The sequence below is a fragment of the Chelonoidis abingdonii genome, chromosome 2 (assembly GCF_003597395.2).
Source record: "Chelonoidis abingdonii isolate Lonesome George chromosome 2, CheloAbing_2.0, whole genome shotgun sequence".
NCBI lineage: Eukaryota > Metazoa > Chordata > Testudines > Testudinidae > Chelonoidis > Chelonoidis abingdonii.
Window position 1 is genome coordinate 38624962 of NC_133770.1, and position 17672 is coordinate 38642633.

Below are 17672 nucleotides of genomic sequence, written 5' to 3' on the forward strand. Positions count from 1 at the left end.
AAAACTTGTGGGAGTTTCTTTTCCTAGTGAGGCAAAGGGATAGAAATTTCTGTACCAGGTATCTGTCTCCCTCACGGGAAGACAGGGAGGGGGGAGGGAAGCCTTACATCTTGTGTTGACTTTCCTATTGTCCCCAGGGCGGGAACAGGCTACGGGGAAAGAGAGAAAGAATCAACTCTGTTCTTTTGTGTTTGAGGTTTTTCTCTAGTTACTGCTACGAGACAAGGGAGGGGTGAACCTCCTGGTGTGTTAGCTGTGATTAGGTTTGAACGCATAGCCTCGAGGGAGGTAAATAGCTCTCTTGGTTTTGCATTCACGGAGTTAAGTATAGCCTCGCCCAGGCTCACCCAGGGAAAAGGGGGGGGAGCTGGGGATGAGATAGGGAGACCCAGGGGTCTGGGTCTTGGAGGGGTCCCCCAAGGAAAGGTTTGGGGTGACTCGGGGTGACCAGGGACCCTAAAAATCCTGGTTGGTGGCAGCGAGATAATATCCAAGCTGGGTATAAGCTTGGGGGAGGTTTACAGTAAACACTTAGATTTTGAACGCTAAGTCCAGATTTGAGACAGACGTTACCACAGTGACAAAGGAACAATATGATTATGGAATCTAGAGTGTCTGAGAACAAACATTATTGTGGTCAGAAAAGGTGCCGGAAGCTGCTTTGCATTACCCTACCACTGGTATTAAGTCCTGTTTCTGATTAAGGACTATTTGTCCCACAAGGAAAATATTCTTTCTTTTCAGACAGGCTCTAAGTTGGACATAGCAAGAGCAGAGGAGAGATTTTAATTGATGGTGGTGGTTTTAAAATGGGCACGGTTGTGGGTACTGCACCATGTAGGTTTGAGTGTTAAAGATATACAAGTTATAACAAAAGTTTATTATCTATAGATCACCTATCTAACGTAATGAACTTGAATTTATCTTGGAGCAGGCACTCTATTTGGTTACACATCTACAGCCAAAGGAATTCCTGATGGCACTCCAGTAACTCCAGTGGAACAACAGCAGGGATTGCTTTGGCCCATCGTACTTAAAATGTCCAATTCCTATCTGAGAGCTGTGTTGCTACCTGTACGGTGCACAGAAGAGCACTAAGTTTGTCTTCCCTGTGTTTATAAGACTTGACCAGGCTAGGTACTGAACATCCTCTGTTCCCATTTTCTGTAGTTAGCACTGAAGGCACTCAGCACTCGGGATCAGCCCCTAGCCCAGAGTACAGAAATAATTAATGGTCACAACCATAAAAGACTTAGCTTGAAGATTGTGGATCAAGTTCTCCATTGAATCCAAATAGTGCTGGACGCAGCAGTGAGATGGGCTATCAAGAAGTGGTCATGCCACCTAGGCACAGGATAGAACAGCCTGGGGGGTGCTGTAAACAGCATCAGCTGGCAGGGTTCTTCTAGCGACCAGCTGGCTATTGCCAAAGCACATTGCTCTTGGGCCACTCCCCCTGCCCTGCTCTAACACGTCCCCTGCTTCGGGGAAGGAGGTGTAGTAGCCTGTTGGAGACTTTCGCCAAGGGTACCCCAGCAGGTGGCTTGAGGGAGGTTTCTCTCTCTTTGCACCCTATGGATGAAATCCTGGCCCTATTGAAGTCAGTGGGAGATCGCCATACCAGATATCAGAGTGAAGTGTGCATGCATGTGTATATATATGTTTGGAAATATTTTTAAATATTCTGTGTGTCAGGACACACAAAACCAGGGAAACAATAGGTTTGCCATAAATGATTGTTTGATGTTCTATTTTATGATGTAATGTGTTTCTGCTGTAATCATGCAAATATAAATTAGCTTAATTTTTAAATATTCTGATAAAATTACTGCAAAATGCCAGTACGACATGACATATTCTTGACATCATTGAGGCTGAAAGATTTATGGAACTTTGGTGGCTGATTTTACTCATGAAAAGGACAAGGTTGGAAAGTTGGCTAGTTTATTCACTAAATAGTCTCCTGTGCCTTCTCCAGTATAAACCGTGGGAATGTGGAACTCAGACCAATATTGACAGTATCTCATTGAAACATTATAGTGATAACTTTATCAGTGGTATGTGACACAAGATGGCACCAGACCATAACATGCTGTCTTCGTATGTCTACAAACATTTTAGATAAACTGTTTGCTTACTTTTAAAGATCTCTGAAATGCTGTTAGCACATGTATTTGTTTTACTGAATTTAACATCTATACTTTTCAAATGGTTTTAATTCATGGGGTGCCAAGAACAAGAATAAATTACAAAATCACATTTAATGTTAGTGACTCTTTAAATGGATTTTTTCATTCAAACTTTGTCATTAAAATAGAAAGACCTTTTGGTTGTGACCATACAAGCATAATAAATTGTGTATGTTTGTGATACTGAATGAATCTTGCCCATATGCTGCACTGCAAGGCTACATGAATGAAGCATTTACCAAATCAGGCCCACCACATTAAACAGAAAAACAATCTTTATTCATGGTAACTTATCAGTTTCAATTAATCAACCTTAACAATAGAAATTCTGATGTGTTCAAGCAACTTGAAAGCAATAGGTCATCTCCAGGGCAGCCATGTTGTGTCTTTGTGCCTATGGCTTCGCACAAAGCAACATCTCCAATAAATGTACATATACAAATTCATATGTGTGCATATATACATATAAGCACCTAGCCACACCAAAGCCTATAACATACAAGTCTGCATGTATGTACAGTACTTGTTTACCTTTTTGTCTTACAAAATGTAATTGTTTTCTAGTATTTTTAAGCTCTGTAAGTTTAAACAAAGGAAAAGAAATTTCCATTGGATGACCATCCTTTCAGTTTCTCTGCTGCTATGTGAATGGCATTGTGAAAACCTTTCCAATGGTATTGAAAAGGGGTAACCATTGGTTTGATTTGGTTACACGGTTTCCTAAAGAGCTCCCTCCCACTGCCTTAGGGTCTGTGAAAGGTCTGTGACCTGTTTAGAACTGCCAAGTGAAATGTCATGTCGCCCCTCCCAAATGGGAGTATCTGCATTCATTTGATCAGTATAAAAAATGATTGGGGATGGCGAGATCAGTGCTTTTGAATTGCAATTTATACCAGTTTACAAAAATGCACATTGTTGCAAAAGAAAACATGGAAGTGTTTCTTTCTAAATTGCATTACCTGTGAAATGTCATTAGTCTTTTTAGGATATTTACATCCTATTTTTTACTATCTAAAAGAGAGACTTAAAATGAAGAAATTCCGTATTGGTTGTGATATTAATGAATATTGTCCTAGTTAATGTCTTGTGTTCAGGTTTGCTATCAAATATTTGGGGGATGATCTTTCCTGATTCTTTTTCAAATTCTGTTTGTAGCCACTATTACAACTACCATTTGAGGATATTGGGTGATGCATACATTTTCCTCACTTTAGTGAAATGACATAACGATAGTATTTTCCAGAGATTTAGTTTATGTAATATTGAACATTCTTCCTTTTCGTGTTAGGTGCATTGCCCATTGATTGTTTGTCCATAGATGTATTCATTAAATACTTAATTTGTTTCCATTTAACTAGCTACTTCCCTGGGCGCGCACACATAATCTACCCCCAAAAAGTAACCCAGGATGGGATGTACATATTTTAAATGTATAATGTTGAATGTATTATCTGTAGCTTTCTATTTACACTGAAGTTATATCTAGTAGATATCCAGCTCACAAAGGGAAGGCATAAAGTCTCTGTGATGCATGGATGATTTCAGGAAAAGGTGTACATCCTATGTTCTCTCTATGAAAAAATATACACCTGAATATTCTGTTTACAATGCATCTTCTAGTTATGTCAACACTGAACGGATGGCGTTATTCGGTAGTGTTCGCAGTTGTTCAGAAAGCGCTGAAAGCAGGTCCTTTTGTGTTCTCTAGTGGCTTTCAGGAGGACATTAGTCTGACAGAAATCATTACCTTTCCCAAAGAATTAGAAATGTGCTGTTCTCATCAGATGAAAAAGGACGTTTGATACCTTTGGGGTTCCTATATAGGGTTCTGTGGGTGCCCATTGAGTTTCTTCAACTTTCAAAAAATAAAACTTCCGTAATGGAATAGGTGACAGCTTTAATTCATAATAAGCTCTTAATTGATGAGATGGCATAAGCGTTTCTTCCTACACATGATCAACAGTGTTGAATTTAAAATAGCAATTTTGCACAGAAATTTTCTTGCATCACATTTTTAATTAACGTTAGCATTTGAAATCAGAATGTCAGCTCTTTAGTCAGTAGTACTTACTCCGTGTGAGATACCTATATATACGGTATTCTGTATGCTTCGCCCCCGCCCCCAATAACTCAGAATGTAAATCTACCTCCGACATCAACGCCTGGACCCAGAAAATCACTGCTCAGCGTGATGGCTAAGCACTTCTCCTTATAGACCCGCAATTCAGAAGTGGAGCAATGTCTACATAATAACCCCCCAGTGCTGACCACCATCCAACGCTAGCTGCTGTTTTAAAAAATAAAAAATCATAATGTACTAATAAATGGAAGGCGTGAAACAAATCAACATTAAATGTAGACTAAAATGAACATACATCGGAAAAAAATAGGAAAAGCAAAAGTTGTTTTGTTTTACAAGTTCACCTGGTCTGTACGGGCTATTGTAGAAAGGGCTGGCAGATTGCTAAGGGCTCAATGCTACTACACCGTGGTAAACCAAAGAGGGACTTGGATCATAAAGATGACACAGTGGTTTAAAACTAGTGAGAAAACAAATGAATGGCAAAGTTAAAGCTGAGCTTCAGGTGTGTATTGAATAGTGGGCACTGGTGGCTGTATTGCACATTTAACTGCGCTGTTGTATTCGATAGCACAAGTGTCCAGAATAACTGGGGGGGCAGAGCAGGCTTTGCTGGTGTGGAGACGGAAGGCTTGGTCATGCTGTCACGTTCACTGTGAAGTGGATCACTATATTTCAGAGTATACGCTTTACATTGCTGCTCACAAGAAACCCCAAACTCCTGGTGTCACCTAGTGTGCATCAGGGGAACGCACAAAACAAACTCCTGAACACCTTCATTCTGTTTAGGAAGTGATCTGAAATAATGCAACAAGTCGAGCAAGTTTGAGCCTCAGCATGAGTAAGTTTGTTCTGTCATGTTTCCTGCTTGATTTGTGCCCTGATGTTTCATGTCTTCTCCATCTTTTCTCTTTTAGTTTCTGGGGATGAAGAATTTGTTGGGGGTCCTCCTTTTCCTTCACCTCCATCCACGTTAACTTGACAGTTGGAGCAGTGCCTTCTGTGGGGAGAGACACAGAGAGAGAGAGAGCAGGATCGCAAGGAAATAAATGCCCATAGGTCCTCATATGGTCCCGGAAATGTTTCTCTGTGTTACCTCGCTAGGAAGCTGTGAACACTTTGATTCTCCAAAGTAAGGTAGTGTATGTTTGAAGTTAATGACAGGAGTTTAAAGTCGCACCTGCACGCTTTCCTTTCTTCAAGTTCTAGGTGATGATCAGAATGGGGATATAAACGTGTGTCCGATGAGATTCCATCTTGGCTCCATATTTGTTCCATGCACGGCCTGATTCGCAGTTTCTACTTATTTTTTTTAAGAGCAAAGTTATATTCTGAGTAAAGACTCAACTTCAATCAAATACACCACCAGCCTTGTTTAGAAACCCCTACGTTACACCACATGAACTGATAGTTTGATTTAAGAGCTAGTCCTTAAACTGAGCAAGCATAAACGACTGGCAGTGCAAGGCTTTGATTGCAAGCTTTTGAACCATAAGCAGAACCCGATCTTCAAGCATGTAATTACTTCAGTAGCTCCATCGAGTTTAATAAAACTTACAGAGAGAAGGAAGACTGCATGATTTGGCCCTTAGATTCTGCCTAGCCCAATAGCTGGAGTGAGTTTAGTGGCATTGATGTTTTATGGGCTATTGATTCATATTTTCTTTTTCTTATTCATTGACATCTCTATTTTCAACGCTATTCAAAGGGACTTAAATTATACAAATTTAAACATTTCCATAGTTACCATGAACTGGTAGTTTAAGAAATTACAAGTTATCAGCCAATAGTCTAAGCATATTTGTGTGTGTATCATAGATGTGTGTTTAAGGTATTGTATAAATATATAACATTGTGTTTTAAAATACTGACCAATAAATGTAAAAGCGCTAATTTCCTCAAGTGGTTGTGAAAAGCTTTCCGTCCTACCTTTCTTTGACAACTACCAAAGCAAACTAAGAACTGCTTGCTAGTGTCATTAATAATCGACTGCGTTCAGTACATAGTTTTCATTTCCATTGATCTGTTTTACAATTTGATTCAACTTCTCCATGAACAACGTTAAGAGGTTCGTCATTTATGCTGGGCAAAACTTTCATAATACTTCGCAAAACTATTCATTAGATTCCAGGAAATATGTTCCATTTTGGTGTCCTGTAAAGCTGAAATGTTTAACCCTGGGTGGATAATTTACTAGTTGAGTAAAAGACTGAAAGGGTTTAATGGGGAAAAGCAGCCTTATTTCCATCCCATGCCCATATAGTTGCACACTGCAGTCCACCATTATTCGAGCTTCATCTACTATGCACTATATACCACCGTCTCCAAAGGATTGTTGCCCTAGAAACGTGTTTTAAATCTCCTGCTATATATCAACACCTTGTTTTAGCAGTCCTTGGCTGAATTACAGTTACACAGTTTGGCGCTTCTTTCAAATTTCCTCCCATCACTTTGGCCAAAGAAAGGAATTTTTCTCCTTTAGAAATGAATTGGCTTAATTAGTAAGTAGATTAATGGCAATTGCTGGTGAGTTGGTTTCCAGCAGAGTTTCACCAGAGAGGGTTAATCGGAGTCAGGTCTGGAATCTTTCCCAGAACTGGCTGCCAGCCATTTCCGTCAACCAATCAACCCCATAAACAAATGCCCTACCAAGTGAAATCGGGTTTATATTCTTACTGTCATCCTGCTAGAGTAATTTCCCCAAACAGCGGCAACTTCGCAGTGTGGTTGAAACTGATAGCTCTGAATTTGGGTTTAATACCCAGCTATTAAGAATGCTTGAAATGTTCCATGAGATGTAAGAGTGTATTTGTTGGTCAAATCAGAATTCAGTACACATGAAAACTCGCTTCAACAGTAAAGGATCCTTATCTGTAACAATCTGTTCTAAACTGATCACAATGTCAGGCAACAGCAATAACTTAAGATCTGGAATATTGCAAAACACTCCCAAAATCCATTGCCGCAAAATATGGTACGAACAAGGCAAACCTTAAGCACAGCGCTGTACGTTTTGCAGTCTTTACACTTATCTTTCCATACTGATAAAAATGCATTCATAGTTTAACACGCAGCTGCATTAGGCTTGCAAAAAAAAAAAAAAATCCCTGCTGAGAAATGCATATAATAGGAAAAACAGATCGGCTGGACAGCAATGTAATTAATGCCAGAAAGGGCTGAGGCCGGTTTCATAGTTTGTCTTTTGAGTATATCAAGACGAGACCTGGTGAAAAATGACGCATGCTTTAGCATTTCAGAAAGCTGGCAACTGGCAGAGCCCCCCTTCTCCCCTTTTAACTTTATGCTGCTGAACAAAGGGGTCGGCAGAACTAGCTAGGTTGTAATGAGTTCTATGTCCCTAGCACATTAAGTGCATCATGGAAACATATTGTATCGAAATAGTTTGGAGGAGAATACTGGGGATGAAAGAGAATGGGTGCTTTGATCAGCTCCCTGGGGTCCTGAGTGCGCACAGACCGACTTGCAAGGAGTTATTCAGCTCCAGCTAGACACACTTACAACACCATTCAAAGAAATTTGCATATCTGTAATTTATCACATTTGTCCCGAACATTTTTGCAAGGTAAATAAAAGTTGTCTGAATAAAAAATATCAATCATCAGATGGGGGAGAGAGAGGAAACTGTTTAACTCAGACCTCAAAAGTCTGCTCGATGCGAAATAAAACTTTTGCCCATAACATTCACAAAGTTTATTTCACTGAGTCCCTCTGACAGCAGGTTAAATGCTAATAAGACGATTGGCAACAGCTCCCCTCAAACCGCTAACCAGCAAAGCGGGTAGTTTCTCCTTGTCTGAGAAGTACAACTCCCAAAACTTACTTTAGGACCCAAGAAAACAGATTTGTGGCTGTTATTGTGCAAAGACAGGCTCACACCTTGTAGAGAGCAACGAAACGTTTCGCTGCATTCTCTGAGACCACATACAGACCATGCAATGCCTTTCCCCTTCACAGACTTGCTAATTTCAGTATTTCTTGTTACACTCACAAACCTTGTTTGCAAAAACTCGCTAACCCAGGCGGATTAAAGATCCGCGGGTCTGTGCAATAGGAAAAGCCCCTTTCCAATGCCCCACTCGCACAAGAGAAAGGCGAACAGGCAGGCATTGTTCGGCGTTTTAACAAACTCCAGTTAAACAGCAAACAAGAATCTTCAACTTGACCTTGGGAAGGGGCTCTGTGCTCCAGATAATCTATCACCCCACCCCGGTGACAATGATGTATTTCCAAGTATTGCCCGAAGAAAAGATTAATAAATTCGCCGCGGCACAGCCTGGGCGCTTTGGAAAGAGGCATGCGCCTCCTCAGCCTCAAGTCTTGGGGAGAGCGCCTCAGGAGCCAGCCCACGTAAATCAGCCCTATAATATTTCTTTAGGGGCACGAGAAAGCTGTGGACAACACTTCTCATATTAAACGCAATATTTCTTTGCTTTGGCGGGGGAACAAAAGTCATAGCAAGACGTCTTTGTGGCTAATTCAGTCAAAGGCACATCCCTGGTTCCCCTGCAGAAAGGTCAGTGTCGTTGTGTATGGTCCACCGAGGGGGTGTTTTCACAGTGCAAACGGAGCCAGCTGTCCCTGTCAGACTCTCACCACTGGGGAGCACACACTGCGTGGCTGTTAGCCACGTCCTACACCTGCGAGTGTTACCGGGTCCCAAGCCCTTCCAACGCCTTCTCTTCTTCTTTCCCCAAACTTTGTCTGCCCAGCTCAAGCCCTCCCTGACAGTACTGGGAGCAGGGCAAACGCTGGGAAGGGAAAAGCTTCGCAACTTCTTGCGGGTGCCTATGGGGCGCCTATCAAAGGGGCTTCCAGTCTGCGTGTTACATGTTTGAGAAACTTCCTAGTAATTTCACGAAACTTTAATACGTTTGTGTTGACGGAAGGACCCCTTGTTTAACCCAGAGATTTCCTTGCAAGCTGAGGCACCACACGGGGGCCGTAGCCAACCACAATTCATTTATAAGTGGCTCGTTTTGGTTTTAGTTTTATTTGTATTGCGTAGAGCAGGGAGCAGTCCCGCAAGAGGCAGCTTGTCCCATCTCTTCCATTGCCAGCATTTTAAAACGCAAAACTCCTGCCGCAAGTCTAACGATTCAGGGAGGGTTTGACTCCTGCTCCGGCTACCCGGGGAGCCCCAAGCTAATTGGGACGGGAACCTACTGAGCTGAAGGATTTAGGTTGGATTTCAAAGTTGACTCCTAGTTCTGTGCGCCTAGACCGGGGCGGTTGGTAGGGTGGCTGGAGCTGCAGGTCTGCAAGATCATTTCACTGGGATACGTCTTAGGGGCTATTTTGTGGTTCACATAATTGCTCAGCCGCTGCTCCTGCAGAAGACACACGCATTGCTCCACTCGCGAGTGCGTGGATACCACAGACCATAGGTGTAGCATTATTGCTGACGATAGGATAGGATCCTCTGTGTGTGGGGTGGAGGGGGTGCAGTTAGCGGGGGGCATGGTTGAGCGAGCCCGGCGCTTTGGGATAAAGGCGAGGCGAGCCAGCCGAGGAAGCTCTTAGCGCCGAAGTTATTCTCATTCGTGTAGCTCTGCTGTCGCCTAAGGTAAAAAAGAAAGAACAAATCGCTATCCCCGAGCAGGGCTGTTCGCTTTGTGCTCCCAGCTCCCGGGCTGGGGATGGCACTGGCTGCCCTGCCCCAGAGGCTCTGGCAGTGAATGCGCCTCTCTCTCGCTCTCCAAGCAGCTCAGTGCAACAGGTTGCCCGGAGCAGGTGCACTGGCGGGGAAGGGGGATGAGTTGGCGCGGAAGGCAAAGGCCCCGCAGTCCTGGGGAGCCGGCCCCGGGTGCTGATGCTGTGCAGGGGGGCAGCTCCTCCACGTCGGCGCCCCCAGGCTCACAACGCCGCTGGCCAAGCAGTCCCGGCGCCTCTGGCCAGGGAGCTGTTCCGCTGGCACCGCGGCATCCAGCGAGCACTGCCGCCGCCGCCCCTGCGGGAGGGGGACCTTGCTCTGCCCCCCATGGCAGCCGTGCGGGTGGCTCCTTACCCCGCGAGGGATGGTCGGTGCCCTGGCAGATCCTTCGGGGGTGCCCCAGCCGCTACCCCCGAGCCTCCCCAGCGCCCCTTTTCCCCCCGCCCAGCCCTGCCTTGCGGGGGCCCCTCTTGGAGACCTCCATGCGCAAAGTGGCCAGGCCAGTCGGAGAGCCTGCGCCTGCGGCCCGTTCCCGGCTCGAGGGGCCACCGACGGCATCCGGGCACCGGCTCACCCTGGAGCTAGAAGCTGCCTCCTCCCTGGGGCTGCCTCGCCCGCCTCCTCTCCGCTTCCCCGGAGATCTGGGAGCAGCAGGGAAAAGCGGGGCGCATGCGCGCCTCCGGCCGGGGTCCCTATACAGCCGCTGACTGCAGAGTTTGGGGAGAGTTTGGCCAAGTTTGCCAGGGAGGCAGCGGGCGCTCGGACGCCTGGCTCAAGTCGCTGGGGAGCGGGGCTGAGGCCCCGGGGGGCTCCCAACCTGCGGCTCGGGGTGGGCTGAGGGTGGGAGGCGGCAGAGGGGAGGGAGGAGAGAAGTCTTTGTGTGGCACAGGGAGACACTTGCGCACAAACGCAGCAGCGCGCTTAGCCATGGAGGCCTCTCTCCAGCTAGGCCACCTCCGCCCGGGCGCGCTTCATTTACAGCCTGAGCCATTCATCCCCCCTCCCCTTTGTTCGCCTTGAAAGTAATGCTGTGAATTAAAAGAAATGACAATATTTTCTGTCTGCTTGAAAGTCCAAGAGAAGGGCCCTTGAGCTTGGCAAAAATCAGGCAAATCATTCATCATGCCACCCCGCACCTGTGGTCTTGGCATTGAAAACCCTTCAGACCTATTCCTATTAAACTTAATTATTCCCCCAAGGCACACAATGGTTGAAATGGAGCAGGTTGGAGTCTGTTTATTGGTCGTAAATGTTTTTCTGAAGATCTTCTGAATCTCATTGTTAGCTCGTTGTTTGAGGCTGCCCTCTTTCTTTCAGCCTAGAGTAGCCTTGGACTTTTCAATTTTCAATCGTAACATCTGCTTAATCGTACGGATCAAAATATGGAGACACAAAACATATGTAATGGTTGATTTGTTAAATCCTGGTAATGAGTTATTAACAAGGGAAAACAATAGGCCAGGATGGTGAGAGCCTTATGGTAACAGAGTCACTTTATGTAACGCCTGACGTTTCCCTTCTTGATAAATGGAACTAAGGTCTGAACGCCAGGTGATAGCAAGAAAATCAATGTCTTTAGGGGCCAGCCCCGAGACTTTTTTTCTATGTGAAAAATTAGGAGACATAAAATTTAATTGGCTGATCAGGGGGAAAGCAGTGGTCTTAAGTTTAATTGCCAGTAGGCTTAGCAAGGGAGACAAAACAAGATTTGGGCCTGTTTGTTTGCTTGCATCCCAGCTTCAAGTCCAAGTGTATCATTGAAAATGTGTTTTATTATAACACTTGTCATGCTTTACAGTTCCCATATTGTGTAAAGACAATAGTTAATGGTACATTAAAGACAAGCAAACCATGCCAACACGTCTTGGAGACATTGTAAGGGCCTCTCTCTTTGCTTGTTTTAGGCAGCTGCAGTCCAGGACCCAGAAGCACAAAAAGAACAAGTTTGAAATACCAGGTGCATCCTAGAGAACCACGACAGGGATTGATATGTTATAGCCTAGGACATGAACCTAGCAATAAAGATATCATTTCAATTGTCTGCGGCTTCCACGCCATGTAAAGCAAGAGGCGCCTGAGCAGCCTGTTTTCTGGCAGCAAAGCTTTCCCTCCCTGGGTTTCCCTATCTCCCTCAGCCAAATTCGAACACCTGTTGGCCAGACCTCATATCCCGTCGTGGGAATCGTTGCCTACCAATGATTCCAGATCTCTGAAATGCAATTTGTTGTGGAATTATTTAGGACCATTCCCACAGGCTGCAGAATGCTTTGGAAAGAGGGAGATTTACCAGGGAGCACTCAACTGGTGTTTGTTCAACCTCGCAGCTGGTACTCGATGCCACCGAAAGATACATTAATGAAAATGGGATGAGTTCATGGATTTAAGAGGCTTCACACCCCATACAGTATAGGGCGTTAATCCTAATATCGGCAGATTAGAGGCCATGGGAATCACAGTGGGACAATTTCACAGTGCCAATGACAGCCTCTTTATGCGCCCTGCTTTGCCGAAGGAGGCTTGTTCTCTTTCCCATACCTTTTCTGTATTTTAGGGCACAGAGATTGATGCTTTCAGGTTTTTATGGGGTCTTTTTTACAATTAAATTGTCTTTTCAATGGGCTTTAAAGGGCATCACGAATGTTATTGGTCTCAAGAGGACGGTGTGGCCATGTACATTAACAAGCACAGATTCCCCCTTCTCGAAAGGCTGTGAGAAGTTCCATGGTTCGAGGCCGCTTTTAAAAATACAAGCAGCCTTTGTGATATTTCTTTTCTTTTTGTTTTTAACATAAATCAGAGATCTCTGGGCTGGCCGTGTGTGTTTCTCACATGGGGAATGTGAGGGGGTATGGCCTATAATTAGTCACATCCTTAAGCAGCCTGCACTGAGAATGAGAAACCACCAAAGGGGAAAATGAGAGGCTAGGTCACTGCATTATTTTCATATCTGCATATTAGCCATTACTTCCCTCCTATCAGTGACGTGAAATACATCCACTTTAGAGCCGATGTGAACTGACTTTGGGAACAGGGAGATTTTAACTCAAACACACACAAGCTGTAGCCTCTGGCACGAAATTCTCAGCAAGTTTGTTTGTAGGTAGCACACATATCAAAGCAGTTTTTAAAATATTACCCGAGCTTTGATCATGCACCGGGTCTCTTGACTGACGAAATCAGTTTTAAAGAGGGGCATAATTCATTTTAGCGAAAGTAAATGCCTAGGGGAAAGGGGCTAGTTTATACATATTACAATTATCGTTTTCAGTGTCTGTTGGGAGAAAAGGGGCAGGCTGATTAAGACGAGGCCTGAATAGCTGTCACTCATGCCTGCCCACACGCTGGTCCTTACAGTGCCAAGGAATATTCCTGACCGGCAAAAACCCTAAAGCTACTGCAAATCTCAGAGTTTGCTCCTGCGACAACAACGCCTGTATCGGTTTCAACCGTGGAGCTCTGATCGCCTTTTGGACAGGAAGACCTGGAATGATAGTTTCCTTCTGCCTTTTGCTGCAGGACTGTTTTTGCAGAACTGCTGCATTAGAATGAATGGATTATGAGTAAGTAAAAAGAAGCTGTCAGTCTCTTTGAAGATTGCGTTTAAAGGGACTTGCCAAGTCAAGACAGGAGAGTGACAAGATAGAGACCCTGGTGTTTTACATGCGAAGCCCGGCTCTTCCGCTTGATCTGCATCATACTAAAGGATGTGTTGAAGCATTGAAACACAAAAAAGTGGCACGCCAGAGAAAAGGTGCCACATAACAATGATGGTAGTGTTTTAATTGTGGAGTACCACATTACCAAAGCCAATTGAAACGGAGGGGTCTATACAACAGAAGAAAACGGTACAACACTTCAATAACTTATAATTAAGCTGAAGTCCGACTAACATTTGACTTTCTAATGAGTGTAATGAGATTACATGCCTGATGGAAGCATTTGTGCAAAAGCGACTTTCTGTGTTTAATGAGGTCCTAATACAGGACAAAATCGAATTATAGTTTGACTCTTTTTCGCTCCCAAAGAGCACAGTTAAGTTCAATTACATTGGTGCAAACTTCTCTCTCCCGTTGCAGAATGGGAGGAGAGGGGAGGTTTGCACTCTGAGACTAACACAGATTTTTGAGCTTTAAAAAAAGAGAATAATTAAAAAACAAAAACAAAAACCGAAGCCCCAGCTCTGCAGTGTTTGTATCGGTAAGTTGCTCCTCTAATTGCTTTTGGAAGAGGTCCATGCCATCCGCGCTCGCACAAGGGGAACGAAATGTGTCTAACTAGGTTAATGCAATTAGCAGGCATGCAACATATTGCTCCCAGTTTGTGAGCTCTAAAAAAAGAGTCCAGTATATGAGGAGTAATAATTATACCTTGGCTCGCCAGTGCCGTTCCCATCCGCCTGGGCAACTCGTTTGGTCAGGTCTGCTCGGGACTCCGCTTGCAAGGCTGGGGTGGGCATCTGGGGCTCTCCCGGGAGCAGTGACGTCGGTGGCTGAGCCTGAGGAGCGGCGGGTACCACGGGAAAATCAGCACCTGCAGCGTTGGCCAGCAGCAGCACCAGGCCCGCAGCCCACGCTCCCCCGCCCGACTCCTCACCCCGCCGCCCCCCCGCTCCAGCCAGGTTCGAGCGCTGGCCCTGCACCCCCCACCCCAGCAACACATTGACACTTTCCGCGCCGGCCCCAGGCGCTCGCGGCTACTTTGCCAGGTGGAGTGCCCAAGCGGCGAGCTCGCTGCATCCTCCGAGGCTCGTCCCAGTCCAGCTGGGGGCCAAGGGACTGCTAGCAAAGGATCTCAGCTCCCGCGGCCCTTGCTCGGGCTTTGAAGTCAAGGGGCGCTTTATCAGGGTAAGGGCTGCAAGGTCCGGCCAGTTATTCCTAACCACAGAGCAGCTCCTCGCTCAAATGACGCACCCACGGGGATGGGGCGTTTGTGCTATTTTCCTTATTTGCAGCAGGCTTTTCCTGGAAGACAGCCTGGTCCGCGGACAAAGCGCAGCCCCTTACAATACTCCTGTCCTCATGAGTGCCCGAGCCCCACCCTGCACCACTTAGTCCCTGGTTATAGGGGCTGGGCGCGTGGAGTTATTCGTGTGCAGCCCAGGCCTTACGTGCTCTGGCCCTGGTGCCCTGTCCGCGGCACCAGCATTGTGCTCCCATGGCTAGGAAATGCTGCTGGTGTGCAACACAGCTTGGCCAGGCTGCCGCGGTAAAACAACGTGGCACCTGGTCCCTTGTCCTCTGCCTTCTTGGGGCTTTGTTTGTTAGAGGTGCCAAATTCGTTGTACTGAGCCCAACAGCGCTGGAGCTGTACTGAGGTTGGTTCCCAGAAGTTATCTAACAGTCTGTCAGATGCTCGTTCGTAGGCTAGTTCTAAGCACGGTAAAGTGATTCGTGAGTACGTGTGAAGCTGGTGTTGGACTCGCAGCCTCGTTCTTGGTGGTGGAAACCACAACCAGCTCCGTGTCATTGTAAAGAAGTAGAGGGGAATGGAAGTACCCGCTGAAATGGACAAAGCCATGACTTTAAAACACGTCAAGAGGGCACGTCTAAAGAGGGTGGGGTGAAAAGCCACCGATGTAAGATCAGCCCTCAGAAACGGTTCTTATGCTGAACGCTAGTCATCTCTGGTGCAGAGGCCATGGTACGGATATAATATCATGCTGCCATTGGTTGAACCACGTAACCAGCCTGGAATTAATCCCTCTTTTTAGGAAATGCCCCTTTAAACACCACAGGTCTTATCTGGCATCTTCAAGGTAACTTGTCTGCGATGTAGCTGAAACTTCCAACTTTCTATTCTTTGAGTTCAATATTATATTGCCTCATAGTCTTAGCATTGATGTTCCACAAAATAAACTGCCTTAAAAGGTTTAATCAGGGTTTATTATTAACAAACATAGAAATAGTTCACATGTGGTAATAAATTATTTTCATATTTTGGAAGTGTTTTCCGAACAGTGTTATCAAAAGGTGCTGGTGGAATAAAACTATTGCATATTTTAAAATCATGATAAATTATATAAATTATACATACAAATAGACAATACCACCTCATTAACTCTACTTGATAATAAATAGATAAATAAAAACATTGATTGCCATTAAATTTTGAGTTTTAAATTACGTTTAAAATATAGGTTTTTACATACAAATATACACTGGTGTCATGTTTGCATTTACAGTCAAAATATTCACGATTCATGATACAAAATCAAATGGAGGTTCGTTTTCTATGTTGTTTAGAGAAGATTTGTTGTTTAGTTTTCTGGGGTCTTCAGGGGTCCACACTTTAGCTGTTCTAATAATGTTTTGTTCCTTAAGTTGCTTCTCATCAGTCCATGACAGAGAGTGTCCAGCAAGAGGAGGCAGTCCATAATCAGGGTCGCTTGGAGAAGGTGATCCTGGAAAAAGAAAGTCGTAGGAAAATAAATATTTTGCTATATACTAGTGGGAACCAGTCCAGGAACCCCTTCTCTTTGCTCTTGGCCGTTTCAGTGATGCAGGTAACCCGGCTAAATGCATAAGCATTACCGTGTACCATGCACAGACTAACAGCTTTCCTGGGTTTGAAAATACCAGGTTCCTCCCTCTTCTACCGGTCAGCCTAGCTGTGGATGGTCTCAACCCGTTCTCTATCCAAGCTGCGGTCTTGCGCTAGGAGAGAAGTCGTGGCAACAGGCAAGGTGCACATTCCTTCAGACAAACGGTTCAAAGCAGAACGCGCTGCGTGTGCGCCTCTGAGAGCATGTGCCAGCCTGTCTTTGTGTGTGCCTGGGGAGGTGTAAACCCAGCCCTGGTGTAACTCCAGGGTAGCCAACGGAGTTATGCCAGGGAGCGATTTGGACCTGGGCTGCCCACTTACTTGTGCCCCGGTGGCAGATGATGACTTTCTTGGGCTGGCTGGGGCTCTCGCTGCTGGCGCTCCGCAGGGGCAGGTCCGACTGCACCAGCTCGCTCAGGAAGTTGATGTAGCCAATGGCCAGGCGCAGGGTGTCCACCTTGGAGAGCCGCTTCTCGTAGGGCAGCGTGGGGATGTGGGACCTCAGCCCCTCGAAGGCGTCGTTGATGGACTGCATCCTCCGGCGCTCCCGCACGTTGGCCGCCTGCCTCAGCTGCTGCAGCTCGGCCTCGGAGCGCACCCGCCGGCGCCGCTTGGCGGAGCTCAGCGCCTTGAGCCTGCCCCCCGGGGACAGCAGCTCGGAGGCGGCCGCCCCGCAGCACTCGTAGGGGAAGCTGGGCGAGGAGGGGGAGGAGGAGGAAGAGAAGTTGGCCGCGGCGGCCGCCGCCTCGCAGCAGTAGCCCCCCTCGCCTTGCCCCCCGTCCCGGTAATACTCCTGCAGCTGGTGGCTCAGGAAGTCCACGTCCTGCTCCAGGAACTCGTCTGCTTCCAGGGGGTCGCGGGAGGACTGGTCCGTGAAGAAATCCTCCTCGTCGAAGTAGGGGGGCGAGGAGAAGGAGTCCAGCCCCTCGGGGAAATGCTCCAGCAGCACCGTCTCCATGCTGCGCCCTCGCCCGGGCACGCTGGGGCAGCTGCCGCCCGCTGCTGCCCGGGGACCCAGCCGCGAGGAGCCTCCTGCTGCTCCTGAGCCCCTCGCCCCGGCTGCTCCCGGTGAGCCGCCGCCGCCGCCTCCTCCTGCTGCTGCTGCTGCTGCTGCCCCAGCTCCTGCTGCGGGCGCTGCCCGGCCCCGGCGCCTCTGCCGCTCTCTGGGGAGGCTGCTGGGGACTTGCTGGAG

The 17672-nt window shown here is 46.3% G+C and overlaps 2 protein-coding genes across 2 annotated transcripts in view; one reads left to right on the forward strand and one right to left on the reverse strand.

The window, feature by feature from the left end:
• The window catches only part of C2H10orf67 (chromosome 2 C10orf67 homolog), a 144039-nt gene extending 138594 nt beyond the window's left edge, over positions 1–5445 (forward strand). Inside the window, 1 exon segment of the mRNA XM_075061938.1 lies at positions 5187–5445. Within this exon segment, the coding sequence (XP_074918039.1) occupies positions 5187–5251 (65 nt within the window). The 3' untranslated portion in view covers positions 5252–5445.
• Positions 5446–16137: 10692 nt separating this feature from the next.
• On the reverse strand, positions 16138–17438 carry PTF1A (pancreas associated transcription factor 1a). Its single transcript, XM_032775696.1, has 2 exons — positions 16802–17438; positions 16138–16340 (listed from the first exon to the last, which is right to left on the reverse strand). Exons 1-2 carry the CDS (start codon positions 17436–17438, stop codon positions 16138–16140), a joined length of 840 nt encoding a protein of 279 aa, XP_032631587.1.
• Positions 17439–17672: the final 234 nt, after the last annotated feature.

Coding starts and splice junctions, on each gene's coding strand:
- PTF1A (XM_032775696.1), bottom strand. CDS start 17,438: ATGGAGACGGTGCTGCTGGAGCATTTCCCCGAGGGGCTGGACTCCTTC. Junction 16,341..16,801: donor CATCTGCCACCGGGGCACAA/GTAAGTGGGCAG, acceptor TTCTTTTTCCAG/GATCACCTTCTCCAAGCGAC.